This window comes from Callithrix jacchus, chromosome 1 (genome assembly GCF_049354715.1).
Source record: "Callithrix jacchus isolate 240 chromosome 1, calJac240_pri, whole genome shotgun sequence".
In the NCBI taxonomy this organism is placed as follows: domain Eukaryota; kingdom Metazoa; phylum Chordata; class Mammalia; order Primates; family Cebidae; genus Callithrix; species Callithrix jacchus.
Window position 1 is genome coordinate 160,048,329 of NC_133502.1, and position 17,380 is coordinate 160,065,708.

The 17,380-nt window shown below is 34.5% G+C and overlaps 2 protein-coding genes and 1 long non-coding RNA gene across 5 annotated transcripts in view; 1 reads left to right on the plus strand and 2 right to left on the minus strand.

The window, feature by feature from the left end:
• Window positions 1-17,380, plus strand: part of GNG10 (G protein subunit gamma 10) — a 140,886-nt gene that overhangs the window by 40,078 nt on the left and 83,428 nt on the right. The window lies entirely within an intron of this gene.
• SHOC1 (shortage in chiasmata 1) overlaps window positions 1-17,380 on the minus strand; it is a 106,196-nt gene that overhangs the window by 22,947 nt on the left and 65,869 nt on the right. For both annotated transcript variants that reach the window (XM_054258891.2, XM_035254650.3), the window contains 7 exons: window positions 16,504-16,923; window positions 16,085-16,144; window positions 14,072-14,191; window positions 12,985-13,161; window positions 6,351-6,455; window positions 4,723-4,901; window positions 3,248-3,320 (listed from right to left, as the gene is read on the minus strand). In XM_054258891.2, the coding sequence (XP_054114866.1) occupies window positions 3,248-3,320; window positions 4,723-4,901; window positions 6,351-6,455; window positions 12,985-13,161; window positions 14,072-14,191; window positions 16,085-16,144; window positions 16,504-16,923 (1,134 nt within the window). The remainder of the gene's footprint in view (window positions 1-3,247; window positions 3,321-4,722; window positions 4,902-6,350; window positions 6,456-12,984; window positions 13,162-14,071; window positions 14,192-16,084; window positions 16,145-16,503; window positions 16,924-17,380) is intronic.
• LOC144582677 (uncharacterized) lies at window positions 10,814-12,974 on the minus strand. Its single transcript, XR_013535896.1, has 2 exons — window positions 12,661-12,974; window positions 10,814-12,460 (listed from the first exon to the last, which is right to left on the minus strand). It is a non-coding gene; the product is annotated as an uncharacterized LOC144582677 (long non-coding RNA).

Consider the following 17,380-nt stretch of genomic DNA (forward strand, 5'->3'; position numbering starts at 1 on the left):
TGTTTCTTAGATTCATTCTTGCTTCTTATACTTTAAATTTCTTATTTTACTAATGTTTAAACAAAATATAATAAATTTAAAAATATTCTGTACCCATCCACACACTTTATTTTTGGTAGACATAGTTGATTCAACAATAGCTAATTCTAGTTCAAATTATATATTCTATTAGTGTATTTTTTCAACCACGAAGTTCACAAAGGTGTGATATAATAATAATGAGAGTAATGGTTAATAATTTCATATAACTTTACTTGACAATAGTTCTGGTAGAGATAAGAAGTGTGTACTATTTATTTTTTATAATTCATAAGGTGATTCTTCTTTTTAAAAGCTAATCTGGCCGGGCACAGTAGCTCATGCCTGGTGGGTGGATCACCTGAGGTCAATAGTTTGAGACCAGCCTGGCCAACATGGCAAAACCCCATCTCTACTAAAAAAAATACAAAATTAGCTGGACATGGTGGTGCAGGCCATTAATTCCAGCTACTTGGGAGGCTGAGGCAGGAGAATCACTTGAACCTGGGAGGTGGAGGTTGCCGTGAGCTGAGATTGTGCCACTGCACTCCAGCTTGGGCAACAAGGGTGAAACTCCGCCTTAAAAAACAAAACAAGCAAACAAACAAACAACCTAATCTGCTTAAATAATTGTATTAGTTATGATCCCAAAGCATACTAATTATTTGGTGAGTGCATTACTGGATCTTATAAACATACAGAAAGCAGAACTACATTTTTACTTTCTAGTACTAAGCCGAAAAAAATAGGCCTAGCTTCCAGAAACAGGATAATTGCCATCCTGAAAAAGAGTAAAAACATCTTCCAGTTTATAGATTCAAAATTTTTGTGTCAGTAGACCTTGTTGAAATGAAGCTAACGAGATCGGCGATTACATAATCCTGAATGCCAAAAGAGACATGGGAATTCAGCATGAAACCTAGATAAGCAATACAGAGTAATAATCTGTCAATAAGGATGACTACAGTCAATGATAACTTAATAGTAAATTTGAAAATAAAGAGTGCAACTGAGTCGTTTGTAACTCAAAGGATAAATGCTTGAGAGGATGGATACTCCATTCTCCATAATGTGCTTATTTCACATTGCATGTCTGTATCAAAACATCTCATATACCCCATAAATTTATACACCTACTATGTACCCATAAAATCTAAAAATAAAAAATCTGTCAATATGTCTTCAGTAACATCAAAAGAGAAGGTGTCCCACTAAGTAGGTTTAAATATTCTTCTCTGTGGAGCAGGCATATTTCCTCAGGTTCTTCACAAAAACACTCCTTTGGTTACCAGCGCCCTTTCTTTTATAGTGCAAACATTGCTCAGCACTTTCCTGATTAAAAAAAAATGTTTCTAATTACCCTGATAACAGATAACTGTGGTAGTCTCAGCCCCATAATTGTTAACTATTGCACTAACATTTTAGCACTAGTAAGGATGTTATGAATTTGGTGGATACAAACTCATTTTCCCAGGATTGGAAAACTAAATGAAATAAGATCCAAGTTTACAAATCTGGACTCTGGATATATGATAACTTCATCAAGAAATAGCACCTTGTAAGGTTCTGCTTGAAAGACTTTTCCATCCTCACATTACTATAATTTAAAATATTAGTTAACTTTACGTCCTGCACCTGTGAGCAGATATATGTTGCTTTATTTGTATATTTCAGTTCAATCTTCTTCACTAGTTTCAGTATGTACTAGGTATATAGAGGGGTACTCATTGGCACATTCATTTGTTCAATAAATTTTTATCGAGTGCCTTCTATGTTGTAGGAATTTTCCTGAGCACCAGTATGATCTGAAGTATGCACATAATGCCTCAGAAGTATGCACATAATGCCCTGAGAGCACAGAGGAAAAGCATTTAAATCAAGACTTCCTGAACAAATGTTCTAATTAATATTTAAAGAATGTGTAGGAGTTATCTTCCTAAAGAAGGAGGAAGAGCTATTCTCATAGCTGGAACAGGAGGTGTAAAGGCATAGAGTACAGAATATGAAACAGCATGATAAACAGTTTGGTAAGGTAAGAGTAAAGGACTATTTTAGGAGATGAAGATGGCAAAAGATGCAGCTTATAGAGGGAAGACATAGGTTGATGGTTGTATTTTATTTTATTTTTAAGACTGAAGGGCTTAAACATTAAGGACAAGAGTCATTAGAGAGAAAGGTTGGGCTAGGAAGTAACTGATGGAGCAAAGTGCTTGAGACTGCAGGAGGAGATGGTATCCAAAGCTGCATTATCACAAGTTCCATATCATAGCCAAGGAACTGAAGATGAATATAATTTTTGTTGTGGAGGCCAGTGAAACTATAAAGCCAGGGTATGGAATGAATAATTCATGTTAGAAACATTAAAGATACCTAGAATAATCACAGGACTAGAAATGTAAAGAATATCATGAGCTAGGAACACAACTGTCCGTGGATGACAGGAAACAACCAGGTAGTTAGTAGATGATGAGTGGTAGAGAATAGCATGGCAATACGGCACAGCCTCAAAGGGTAGAGGAATAATGCTTTGAAAATGATAATGGAAAGCAAGAAATGGCTTTCTAATCTCTATGAGGTATATATATATGTAGAGAAAATGATCAGCTTTTATATGAGAGGAAGTAGTATCATGTGGGGAAAGTTGGGTTTCAGTTAGACAAAGGAGATGAAGAATGAGAAGAGTTTGCATAACATGCAATGGATTCTACAACACAAAGTGGAAAAGGTTGACAGAAGGAGCAGTAGTGGGTAGAAAAGTGTAGTGAGTGAGGAAAACAGACTAGAGAACTGAAGAATTGGGAGTTGAAGAATGATACTAAAACAAGAGAATCCTAAGTTTGAATACTGATTCCCTAAATACCTGTGAGGTATGGCAGGCTACATCATCTTTAGCATGAACTTTAGTTTCTTTATTTGTAAAACTGAGTTAATAAAACCTATTCATAGAGTTATAAGTAGCTAATATTTAGCAACCGGCAGGCAATCAATAAAAGGTATCAGTTATTAGTTATAATAAATACATATAAACACATTGTAGTATATATATACTGCAAACTTATAGTTCAGTCTGATTTAAAAGCTGGTTAGATCCCAATGAGTTACACACTTTCCAAGGGTGAATTTTATGGTATATTAATTTTGTAATTAATTTTAAAAGCTGGTTAGATCAATACATTTTTATAATTTCAAGCATTTGTTATCAAATGAAGCATAATTTAAAACTGCCTACCTTCTATTTTGTTAAGAATTTTAATGAGTAAATGTTTTTCACCATCTGAGTCCATTCTTATTATAATCAGTACCTAGTCAAAAATAAAAATTTTATATATATGTGAATGATTATTCTTTTTCACAGTTTTGATCAGTGACAAAATAACAAACTTTAATTGGTTCTATGAAACTAATGACAATAAAATTACAAAGCAAATATTTCTGTTGTAAAATATGTCAATACTTGAACACGAATATATATATATATATATATATATATATATATATATATATATATATATTCTGGCAAGATCAAATATCAGTGAAGAAAGTAGTTTGGGGTAGGGCATTCTTAGCATTCTTCAAGTATCCCCACATATGTGACTATCAATACGTAGGTTGTCTCTGTTAGTGTTAAATTCAACCCACACAAGTTTAAATTTGTTGGAGAAAACCAGTGATCTGATGCTATATTTTACTACTTACCATTACAGTTTTGTGGGGGAGAGGTGGGGAGAACAAATCAGTTTCAATTTCAAATTTCTCACTTAGATTAAATTATTTTAATGACTGAAGAAAGTTATTACCCAAGAAACTATAAAATTGAGGTTAAAGATACAGGAAGCACAGAGTGAAAAATGAGAAAAAGACCACATAAATTTATGTCCAGATTTTTAGTGTAAACCATTTTAAAATGCTTTTCTGCTTGATAAGATTTTTTAAAGCATTTTCTGTTAAAACTTCATTAATGCAATCTTGATGTAGGGTGGCAAATAATTATGAATATAATCCAAGGCATAAACTAAATGTTTGTTTTGGTGGAATCATATGAGATTCTGGCTCAGTATTTGAAATAAAAAAAATAAAAATAAAATCAATAAATCATTGTAGTTCTATTATATGTTCATGGACTTATATAAATATTTAAAATAAATACTGGCTCAGTATTTTAAATAAAATAATCATTGTAATTCTATTATTATGTATATGTTCATGGACTTATATAAGTACCAGACAATTGGAGAACTAATCCATAGGAGAACTATGCATAATAACAGTTAAAGTTTATTTATTTATTTATTTAGAGACAGGGTCTTGCTCTTTTGCCCAGGCTGGAATGCAGTGGAACGATCATGGCTCACTGTAGCTTCAACCTCCTGGGCTCAAGAGATCCTCCCATCTCAGCCTCTCTAGTAGGTGGAACTACAGGTGCACACCCATGCCTGGCTAATTAAAAAAAAATTTTTTTTAATAGAGACAAGGTATTACTATGTTGCCCAACTGGTAAAGTATGTTTAAATTTGAGACATGAATAATGATGCAAATCATCCTTTCTATGGGTCTGATTCTGTTATCTTATTCAAGGACTAAACCTTCAAGGGGCTAAGTAGTATAAACCACTTCATTACTTCAAAGTTAAATGCAAAAAATGTATATTACATCCAATTCTTTATTTTAACTGATTATTTTACCTGCTTTATTCCAATACTTAACCTTAACTTGCTGTTGACATTGCATCCAACTTTGTATCTGACATTGCAATTCTTGTATCTTGTAGTTGGTTTCAGGCTTTTTCCCCCTAATAAACTGTACGATCTGCAGCTGTCTCCAAATGTCACCCAAATAGGGGCCTAAAATGCTCTTGTAGGTATCTTTTGCCTTTGACAAATATCCTATTAAAGCAAAATTAGAAGAAAATTGCCTAAGTCTTTGTTTTATAAGAAACTCCATGGTAAAAAGACTGAAAGAAAATAAGTCAAAGCAGAGACAGTTAAAATTTCCTTTGTTTTCTGATTTTGATCAAAAATACTGACTAATAAAAACTAATAAAAAAATTTAAAACTGAGTGAAGTTTAAAAATATGTAACACATAGCTCTTTTTAAGCTGCATATATATACATTAATATATGTTACATACTTGCTGAATATATATTCTATTCTTTCCTGCCTCCTGGCTTGTTGAATGCTATCACACTCTTCCTTAATCCCTGTATCTATATTTACATTGCAAGTCTTGTTGAAATGCTACTTAAGTGGAATTTTCTTGGTATTTTATCTATATAATGTTTGTACTTGATATCTGCTTATTTATGTATATCACTTAGCCTATAAGCTCTTTGGGGGTAGAATGTGGCATTTATATTTATACATATTTAATTCATATAGCTGCTAAAACAGCAGTGCCTAATTCACACTCACTAAGGGCAGTTTTAAATATAGATTCATCCTTGAAGTTTCATATTCAGTACATCTAGATTGTGTCCTAATTATTTCTATGTCTTAAAAGCTATCCATGTGATTCTGCTGCACAGAATTTTGTAAATTAGTGCGCTAGAGGACCTGACAGTGGTAACTCATGTAGATCAGGTGTTTAATGAATATTTGGCTAACAAATAAAATAATAAATTAAAAAAATTAATGTTTATGTTCAAGTTTTATATGTATGTGCATATTAATTCTACTTTTATATTAAAATTGCTAGACTAATGGGCAACTTAGAGACTGACTTATGTTCTTTCTGCCTCCTCATCTTCAGACCTCCCACTCACTCTCTATATTGCCATCAGAATTAACCTTTTGAAAAATAAATGTAATCCAATAGCATCCCTGAAATTCTTTTGTGTGGCTTAAAGGGCTTTCCATGAGTTGGCTCTTTCTTGTTTCTCCAGGCTTTAGCTCCTGTTACCTTCTACTTGTCCTCTTCAATCTAGCCGTATGGAACTGCTGGCAACATATCCATTGGTTCATTCCTCTGGGCTCTTAATTCTGCCTAGAATACTCTTTTATACTGTATCTACTTGACAAACTTTTACTTATTTTTTAAAAAACATATTCATCTTAAGGATAATAGTCTCCATCCTTTGCGCCACTACCATATATCTCTGTTGTAATACTTGTCACATCCCATAATAAATACCGAATTTATTTCTGGGTTAAAACCCAGAAGAGAAACTCTATTATTCGAACCTAAAACTCACTACCTTGCCAGAATGTATGTAATGCTTAGTATATTAGAAAAGAAGTCTACATAATTTCTTATAAGGTGTATCTTTTTTAAAAAAGTAAGTTATTTCAGATGAAATATTTAATAGAAAGAAAAGGGGAAATAAAATATTCCCAACCCAATGCTGTGTCCAAGCTGCATGTTAAAAGGACATCTCTAATTGTTACCAGAAGATGTAAAAGAGCAGCATGCTTGAATGTCATTTCTCTTTCATCATTTGTACCTAAGTAAGAAAAACATATTTTAAAACATAGACAATATACTACAGTTTCAGAATGTGTATCAGAATCTGCCTACTAATGGGAGCTACCATTTATTATTGAGTGCTTACTATATGCCAGGTTGTACATAAGCTGGCTATTTCATTGAATCCATAACAGTAATCCTATCAGACAAGTTTATTATGATCAAAATTTTATGAATGAGGAAATAGTATTAATGAGGTTAAGTAACTGTCTAAGGTCAGTTAGTGAGTAAATGGTAGAGCTGTCATTCAAACTCAGACAGCTAACCTTAGAATTCATGTCCTTGTTGCTTCCAAAGAATATTCACTTATTTCTACTCCTATTGGGAAAAAGAGTCAATGGTTCCCAGTTATGAAACAAGATAAAAATAAATTCATAACTTACCAACTGATTAAAAGTAGGGGATTATAACATGAAGATATACCCTGAAATGGAGGTAGACACCTAGAAATATTTATTCAAAGGTATAACTCAAACAAGGGATAAACTCACAGGGACAGGCTAATTGCCTAACTGTGTTCCATTTAGTTCCAGAGCTTTTTTGGATGATAGGTTGGATTTTTCTGCATATAAAAGTGAGACCAAGAAGATGGTAATCTAGACCCCTACCCCAATTTAACCAGAGAAGCTCTACTTTTTTCTTTTTCATATATTGGGATCTCATGAAATATTTATTTGAACAAAGAATTCTGCTAAAAAGTTTGCAAATTGATGATATATTCAATGAAGATCAAGGCAAATATGTAGTAGGGAATTAAGAGGCAATAGGAAAGCCAATTATGCGTAATATATTCAGCCCCTAGAAGGACTTGTGGGAACAAGTCAACGATGACCTGCAAGGGCAGAGAAAACATATGTGGGGAACTGGAAATGTAGAAAATGCTTGGAAAATGGAGTACAGACTAGGAAACTAGTTGTGGGAAATGGTCTGACTTCTTTTAATCTAGGTTTACTTAATCGTTACTTGTAGGCTTAGTTTATCTCAATTCTGGGGCCAAAAAAAGAATATTAAGTATAACCACTATTGACTTGCTCGGGATTAACGCAATGTTTTTCCAATTGGATACCCAAAGCCATGTCCCTTTTTAATCATCCATTATATTTCATAAATACTTATGCCTGTATATTTTATAATAATCATCATTCTTCTCAATGATGTTCAAAGCCTTTAGAAGCTCAACCCATATTCAACCAATTTAAAACTTGAGAATTACAGGACTGAAACTATATCCAGAAGACATAAGTTTTTATTTTATGGAAGTCTTGTCTTCATAAAGGCCAGTTGGCTGACAATTGTTCTTTTCTATCCAGTATAATCATTACCAGAATGCCAGCTCCCCAAAGTGTTGATCTTGAGGCTCTTTCTGTGGCTCAGGTATTTCAAGTAGTAAACTATGGATTAACACCTTCCTCTCAGATCAAGTATTCTATCTCAGTAATACTACTGTGACCTCAAGGTTTTAGTGACTAAAATGTTGCTTCCCGCAAAGACTGGGCACTCTATTTGGAAGATTAAATTCAACTTTCTTTTCATTTGTAAAAGACAGTTAACCTTTAAAAAAATATATAGGACATCCAAGTTTAATGAATTTAGAAAATAGACTTTAAATAAAAATAAATTAAGTAGGTTCCAGGTAAGATGGAGTAAGCATACTTCACCCTGTCTCTTCCATTGAATACAACAATAAACACAAACTAGAATACATGAAATCTCTAAAAGGTAAATGGTAGCAAGTGGACTGGAGGAGATCAGATTTCAAAATGCCACCAAACAAGTGGTGAGTTTCCTTTTTTTTTCCACTTATGGTATTTACTAGCCTAGACTAAAGCAGACCAAGGCCCAGAAGTATATACCACCATGTGGACAGAAAGAGCTCCAAAAGAAGGCCTCATTTTGTCTACTATAGAAAACTAGGTTGATGTTATTTCGCTTTCAGAATTTTCAAAAGGTTACTCATTGTCTTTTCATTTGTATTATTTATGTCAAGAAATCTCATGTCACCCGTATCTTTGTTTCCTGTATGTAGCATGTCTTTTTGTTCCTCTGGCTCCTCCTACAGTTCTTTTATATTATTGGTTTTGAGTAATTTGATTACGTGGACCTTGTTTTAGCATTCTTCCTGTCTCTTGTACTTACTGTTCATTGAGATTTTTTGCATCTGTGGGTTTGTAGTTTTCATTAAGTGTAGAAAGATTTCAGTCATCATTTCTTCAAATTTTTTTTCCATTTACTCTTTTCTCCTCTCTTTTGAGAATGCTAATTACCAGAATGTTAGGCTACTTTAAGTTGTTTCACAGCCTACTGATGCTCTTTTATTTATTTTCCATTTTTTCATGCTTTACAGTTTTTGAGAGTAACAGCTTCTATTGCTATGCTTTCAAGTTAACTAATTTCTTTCTTCTGCAATATTTAATCTGCTGTTAATCCCATCCACTATACCTTTAATCTCATGCATTATAGTTTAGTCTCTAGAAGTTTGATCTAGGTATTTTTAAATGTCTCTAACTTTTCAAACAAACAGAAAACAGTTATAAGAAGTTTTGGTGTCCTTTTCTGGTCATTCTAATGTCTTTGTTGATTCCGGGTTTGTTTTGCTTGATTATTCTCATTATGGGTTGTATTTTCCTGCCTCTTTGTATACTTCATGATCTAATTGGATGCCAGACATTGTGACTGTTACCTTGTTGTGCATTCATGTATTCATATAAATCCTCTTGTGCTTTATGATGGGATGCAGCTATGTTCCTTGGAAATAGTTTGATCCTTGGTGGGTTGCTTTGTGATTTGTTAGGGAGGTTCAGAGCAGTGATAAGTCTAGGGATAATTATCCCCCACTACTGAGGCAGGATTTTTCTGAGTACTCTCCTTAATCCTCTATTAATTATGAGTTGTTCTAGTCTACCTGGTGGGAACAGCTATTATTCCTGCCCTGTGTGAATGCAGCATACTAGGCCATCTAGTCCTTTCCGATGATTTGTTTCTCTAACTCCATGTAGTTTCCTCACATATATTATTTGTTTGTTTTTGAGATGGAGTCTCGCTCTGTTGGCCAGTTGGCATGCAGTGGCATGATCTCAGCTCACTGCAACCTCCGCCTCTCAGGTTCAAGCAATTCTCCTGCCTCAGCCTCCAAAGTATCTGGGATTACAGGTGCATGCCACCACACCAGGCTAATTATTGTATTTTTTAGTAGAGATGGGGTTTCACCATATTGGCCAGGCTGGTCTTAAATTCCTGACCTCAGGTGATCCACCTACATCGGCCTCCCAAAGTGCTAGGATTATAGGTATGGGTCACCAAGCCTGGCCACTTCACATATATTCTTTGATCAATCATCTGCTGAATACTCAAGAGATATCCTCTGCACAATTCTATACTTTCTGTGTGAAGCTCTCTGCTCTCTAACATTCTGTTTTGAACTCTTATCTGTCTTGGTCTTCCTGGACTCTCACCTGTTTCTTCAACTCAGATTGTCCACCAGGCTCTGCCTCAGGTAACTTTCCCTACACCATGGCCTGACAATTCTTTCAAGACAGTTACCTAGGGTAATAGTAGAGCTCATTTCACTCATTTCCCTTCTCTCAAGAACCACTACTTTTCATTGCCTGATGTCCAGGGTCTTTCAAAACCGGTTTCATGTATTTTGTCTTTGTCTTTTTTTTTTTTTTCTTAGGAGGGTAAATCTAGTCCCTGTTACTCCATCTTGGCAGAAAGAAAAAGTCTAGGATTGATTTTAGTTTTTGGGGAATGATCCAAGATGGCTGATCGCTAACATCTCGGGATTGCAGCTCCCAGTGAAAGCTCAGAGAACAAGAGGACGCCACACTTTCAGACAAACTTTGGTCGCTCACGGAGCAGAAGATTCCCAGTGGAGGAGCTCCATGGGTCGCCAGCATGATTCTTGTGGCCGGCGCAGCGGTTTCACTGGCACCTTGGCGTGGCAGCTCTCGGTGTAGAGTAAACGGGACTGGTTCCCCTTCTGACCAAGGTTTGGAGGAGCCACATGGGTCGCCAGCACGACTCTTGTGGCCGGCACAGCGGTTGTGATAGCACCTCGGCGTGGCAGCTCTTGGTGCCGAGTAAACGGGACTGGTTCCCCTTCTGACTGAGGTTTGGAGCTCCAGGAAGGCAGAGTTGCCTATTATGGACTCAAGAAGGAAGCCAGACTGGAGATTCCCGGGTAGAAAAGCACCATCAGTCTTAATGCGGCTGTTTTGGCTGGCGCAGTCAGTTGCTCATATTTCGGCCCTGGGCATTAACTTGGACCCACTCAGCAACCTAATTTGAAAGTTGGTAATTACAAAGACGACAGGGGGATAAATTTACAATGATGGGAAGAAATCAACATAAAAAGGCTGAGAATACTCAAAATCAGAACGCCTCTCCCTCTAAAGAGGATCACAATTCCTCATCAACAAGGGAACAAGACTTGATGGAGAACAAGCGCATCCCATTAACAGAATCAGGCTTCCAAAGATGGATAATAAGAAACTTCTGTGAGTTAAAAGAACATGTTGTAGCCCAATGTAAAGAAACTAAGAACTTTGAAAAAAGGTTTGACGAAATCCTAATGAGAATAGACAACTTAGAGAGGAATATAAGTGAATTAATGGAACTGAAGAATACAATGCAGGTACTCTGAGAAGTATGCACAGGTTTAAACACTCGAATTGTTCAAGCAGAAGAAAGGATATCAGAGGTCGAAGTCCAACTTAATGGAATAAAATGAGAAGACAAGATTAGAGAAAAAAGGATAAAAAGGAATGAGCAAAGTCTCCAAGAAATGTGGGACTATGTGAAAAGACCAAATTTACGTTTGATAGGTGTACTTGAATGCGACAGAGAGAATGAATCCAAGCTGGAAAATATTCTTCAGGATATTATTCAGGAAAATTTTCCTGAACTAGCAAAGCAGGACAATACTCAACCCCAGGCAATACAGAGAACACCACAAAGATATTCCCCAGGAAGAGCAACCCAAGGCACATAGTCGTTAGATTCACCAGGGTTGAAACAAAGGAGAAAATACTAAGGGCAGCCAGAGAGAAAGGTCAGGTTAATTACAAAGGGAAGCCTATCAGACTTACAGCAGATCTCTCAGCAGAAACTTTACAAGCCAGAAGAGAGTGGGGGCCAATATTCAACATCCTTAAAGAACAGAACTTTCAGCCCAGAATTTCATATCCAGCCAAACTAAGCTTCACAACTGAAGGAAAAATAAAATCTTTTATGAACAAGCAAGTACTCAGAGATTTTATTACCACCAGGCCTGCTTTACAAGAGCTTCTGAAAGAAGCATTACACATAGAAAGAAACAACCAGTATTAGCCTTTCTAAAAATGTACCAAAAAATAAAGAGCATCAACATAAAGAAGAATTTACATCAACGAATGGATAAAACAGCCAGTTAACATCAAATGACAGTAACCCTAAATTTAAATTGACTCAATCCCCCAATCAAAAGATACAGCCAAAACCCAACGGCATGTTACATCCAGACCCATTTCACATGCAAGGATACACAAAGACTCAAAACAAAGGGATGGGAAAAGATTTACCAACGAAATGGAGAGCAAAAATAAATAAATAAATAAAAAGCAGGAGTTGCAATTCTCTTATCTGATAAAATAGATTTTAAAGCAACAAAGATATAATGGTAAAAGGATCAATGAAACAAGAGCTAACGATCCTAACACCCAGATACATAGAGACTTAGACTCAATGAGACAGAAAATTAATAAGGATATCAAGGACTCAAACTCAGATCCAGAACAAGTAAACTTAATAAATTTTTATAGAGCTCTCCACTTTCAATACACAAAATATACATTCTTGTCAATACCGCATCACACCTACTCAGGTTTAAATGAAACATTGGCCATTATTAATACCCATTTTTTTTTAGAATAAAGCAACATTTCTGTTCTCTCTCCTTCTTTTTCTTCCTCTTTCTTCCTCTCCTTCACTCCTTTTTTTTCTTTCCTTCTCTCAAAAAAAGAAAAAAAAGAAATCAACTTGTAGACCTCTAGATCCAGGTCGGCAATGTCTCTTTCATTGCTTGATTTCCCTCCTTCCCTTCTCTCTCTCCCTCCCTCCCTTCCTTCCTCCCTCCCTTCCTCCTTTCCTCCCTTTCTGCCTTCCTCCCTTCCTTAAAAAAAAAAAAAATCTAGTTTTTGACCTACTTTTTTGGGAGGAGACAGAGTGGTTCAGATTCGGACAACAATAAAGTTAATAAAGTTTCTGCAATAGGAATCTGTCAAGTGATACATGTCAATTAGGAGCTTCACTGAGAAGCAATGCCAGGATCAATACCAATGATATTTCTTACCTTTTTCTCTACTTAGCTGATCCTTCAGTATTGGTTTGGCTGGGTATAATAAGCTGAATTACAGTCATGATATAACCTATGACTAATTTCTGAATCTTCTATATTCAATTTTTACTAATTTGATACAATAATTTCTAAATATAGCTTTTTAAATAATGTGACTTTTATTTGAACTCACCTTGGTAAACAGCATCACTTACTACTTTTTCTTGTTCCTTTAAGAGAAACCTTGTTTGGTCAAAAATAACAGTGGCAAATTTCCAATTAGCAGTAGGGAGAGTACAGAAAGATATAAGGTTTTTTAAGATAGGAGAAGCTGCCGCTTCAAGGAGGCAAAATGCTTGGCACTGGCTATCTGCAAAAATAAAAGCAGTAATGGCAGTGTTTTAATAAAGATGGTATGCTCTTTTTGATAAACCAATTAAATATGTTATTTTGTGGAAATCTGAACTTCTATCTGAATTATTTTCTGAGTTAAAAATCATGAGATTATACAAAAACTTATTTTAAGATATTTATTCTACATAGACTAATTAAAAAACTCATGGAATTATATAATTTTATGGCTATATTATTTGAGAGGGTTTATTCCATAAATAACTTGACATGGCAAATATAAAGACCCATATAAAGAGAATTGCATTTTTAAAATTTGTCATTCTCCATTAGTAGCATACAATCTTAAGCCAAACAATGAAAAATTGTTTCCAGTTTTCTCAAGAATAACATTAACAATTTGCGTAATCATCTACAGACCACAAGAATGAAAAGATGAGAACCTGGGTCATATTTCCTTATTGATTTTAATAATGAACCTGATGTTCTTAAGCAGGCTGTTCTTTAGAGTTGAAGAATATTCTTCTTTACAGCATAACAAAAAAATCAATATAGGAATCAATAGTAACTTATTTACATCCCTCTGATAGTGGGTAAGAGAACACAGAGAGCATGATTAGCAGTTCATTTTCCAGTCTGGGCGGAAGAGTCCAAGGAGGTACAGTTGTTCTCAGATTGATATAGGGAAGCAGCAGTAGTTTAAATTAAAGAAGAAATAACACTGAATGGTTTGGGTAGGGCAATGGGGGAGGTAGGAGCAGTGGACTGAGCATTTCAGGTTGGAATAAAACTTGAAAGTAGGAGTGGAATGAAGAAATATCTGAAACAAGTGAAGAAAATGACGTGGAAAATGCAGTATGTCCTAGCTGTCTAGGAAAGGGCTTTCAAACTAAGCAAATCTGAATGCATTTTAAAAGCATATACCATACCTGATGCTTGAATTTCAATGACATTATCTGTTCCCCTTTCCTGATTTATTTCCTCTAGGGTTTTATTAATATGAATGATAGGACTTTCTTCTTGAAAAGTCAAAGAACATTCTTCTTTATCTTGAAATTCCAATAAAAAATATAAATTTGTGTTTTTCAAGAGAAACTTAATGTTGTTTTACATTAATTGTTTTTCTAAAATATGATCACAGTTGTTAAATTTCTTCATTGAAACACATCAGTATTAAAGTGAACAACTATTTAGATCAATGGACCTAACACTGCTAGGTAAGAAGATGAATGGTAAAAATGGAAAAACCTTTGGTATCAGATCAGTATTTCAAGCTCAGTTCTGACTCAGTTTCCTCATATGTAAAATATGGATACATATATCTGCTTTAAACACCAAGTATAGTTTCTGACACAGAAGGTATGTACCGTTCCCCTTAATTTCTCTGTGACTTTCCATATACCCTTCCTTCTACTACTAATCCTCTCCTCTGCCCCAAACCTTCCCTATTTCCATCTTTTTTTCTTTAACTAGGCCAATTCTTTTTCTTTTCTTTTCTTTTTAAGACAGGTTCTCCCTTTGTCACCCGGGCTGGAGTGCCATTGGTATGATCAGGGCTCACTGCAGCCTCAACCTCTTGGGTTCAAGGCAGTCCTCCACCTCAGCCTCCCAAGTAGCTGGGAACACAGGCATGTACCACCATCCTGGGCTAATTTATTTTTTAAATTTATTATTATTAGTTTTGGTAGAGATAGGGTCCCCTATGTTGTCCAGGCTGGTCTCAAAATCCTGGGCTCAAGGGATCTGCCTATCCAAAGTGATGGGATTACAGGCAGGAGCTACAATGCCTGACCTAGGCCTATGCTTACTACTGCACCCTGCAGGTCTCAGGCATTTTCTATAAAAAGTCATATGTAACTGCCCACCTGAATTCCAGGCGAGCAAAGGCCTCCCCCTTTTGTTTCTTTAGCACTCTGAAGATTTCTTTCCTGGTACTTGCCACATTGTACTGAAATGATCTATCTGCATATCTGACCTACTCTATCACACTGTGAGCTTCTCAAGGTCAGCAACATCATCACATTTATCTCTAATATGTAATTTAGTGCAGGCACAAAGTGTCTAATAAAATGTTAGTTTTCTTTCTTTCTTAGGTATTATAGAGGATTTATTCTTTCCTAGGTATTATAGAGGATTTACACACAAACACAGATACACATAGAAGTCTAGTTATTTTAACTATACAGTAGTATCATTTATCAGTAATATGATTACAAAACAATTCCAGAAACATGTTACCATCTTTAAATACATGGTTAAAAATATAATAGTAGGCTATAGTCTAAACTAGATTAATAATGTTACTTTCAAGTAATACTTTCAATTAACCATAATTAGAATAGATCTGATCAAATAATATTAATTATTAAAATTTTTGAGTGGTCCTAAGAATTTATAATATTACTTGCCCCTGAATTAACTGTAAAATAAGATGAAAAGGAAATATAGTGGCTATAAGCAGTGAATGTAAGACAATTACAACTCAAACAAAAACTGTTAGATAATGTTAGAAAGAGTAATACACAATTAAATGGGCAGAGAAAGTTTTCTTTCAAGTACACATTAAAATTTAAGTTAAAATACTGAAATAGGAGTTACAGCTAAAAGAGAAAAAAGAATGGCAGAATTGACTAACAAAAGTTAGAAATACTATGAATTTGTAAGGCCCTGTTGTAGAAAGCAAGTTTTACAAATAGTGGCTTTTGTTACAAATTCAAATGCACTTTTACATTTTTTGACAAATACGTATCTATATCTAAATTATGCCTATATATCCATAAACTATCTGTATACAAGAAGTCTCAAGAATCAATGACATTTTCCTTAACTATAAAAAATAATATTTTATCTACAAGAGCTTTATTTCCTTTTCTTCTATAATAAATTATGTGTTTAGTCCTGAGACTACCATATCTACAGCAAAATATTATTATATTACCTACCATGTTTTTCATCACTGTTGGTGACTTCAGTCTTTGAGGTGCAAGTCTTATATTTATTTCCTTATGAAGAAAGAATAGGATTTATCAAACAAGTTGATCGTTAGAAAATATTTCTGGTATTTCTGAATGTAACAATATATAAATATTGAAAGTTTCCAATGTCCCTGGCCATTAGGTTGAACTAGTGTGTACTGAATTTTAGGAATAAACAATAGCAGTCAATGAATAAATAAATATTGTTGTGTTTATTTCATCAGGGTAACCAATGTCAAACTTATTCTGAAATGACTGTTTTCTTTTTATGAGAGGTAAAATTTTATCTAGAAGAGCTTTATTTCCTTTTCTTCTATAATAAATTATGTGTTTAGTCCTGAGACTACCATATCTACAATAATTTAAAATATTATTAAATTACCTACCATGTTTTTCATCACTGTTGGTGACTTCAGTCTTTGAGGTGCAAGTCTTATATTTATTTCGCAGCATAATAAAATCGTTCAAAAGGTCTAAATCATTCTCTTGTTTTTTACCATGTTCAAAAAAAGATGCTTTTTTACTTATTGAATAGGAAGATGATTTAATAGATGGTCCTATGCAGTCAAGTTCAAAGTGATCTTCATTTTCTTTCTTTTGGATTATTCTATTTACTGGTTCTTGGTCATTTGTTGGTTTTTCCTCTTTTGCTGGTCTTTTATCAGAGAAACGTTCATCAGAAAAACATAGATCTAGTACTTCTTTTGCCAGAGGTAGACTCTTTTGTGGAAGTGATAAATGATCATTTGTAGATTTTTCATCAATAAGTGCAATAGGTGAAGAATGACTTTTATGTTCTAAACATGCTGAAAACAGAAAATAAAAAAATACACAAATAACCTCCACAAGTGTTCTATTAGGTATTCAAATAACTTAGTTGTGGTTTCTTATTAATGTAATTTGATCTTTAGGAGTACCTTGTTTTCTGCTTTGAAAATCAATTTTTGGTCTAAATGAAATAAATTTTTAAAAAGGATCAAAATTTAGCACCCTTTTTCTTATTACAGGAGCTAGTTTACCAAGCAAAGAAATTCCAGTAAAGCCCTTTTGCTGATAGGCTTATGAGTCACAGCCTTTGAGGTAACAGTTACTCTATGGGTCAAATACTTACTTATCAGGCAAGCCACAACAGAAAAAAATTCTTGCAATACATATAACTGACAGAGGACTGTATCCAAAATACACAAAGAACTCTTAAAACTCCATATTTCAAAAGGAACCCAATAAAAAATTTGGCAAAAGACTTGAACAATAGTTCACATA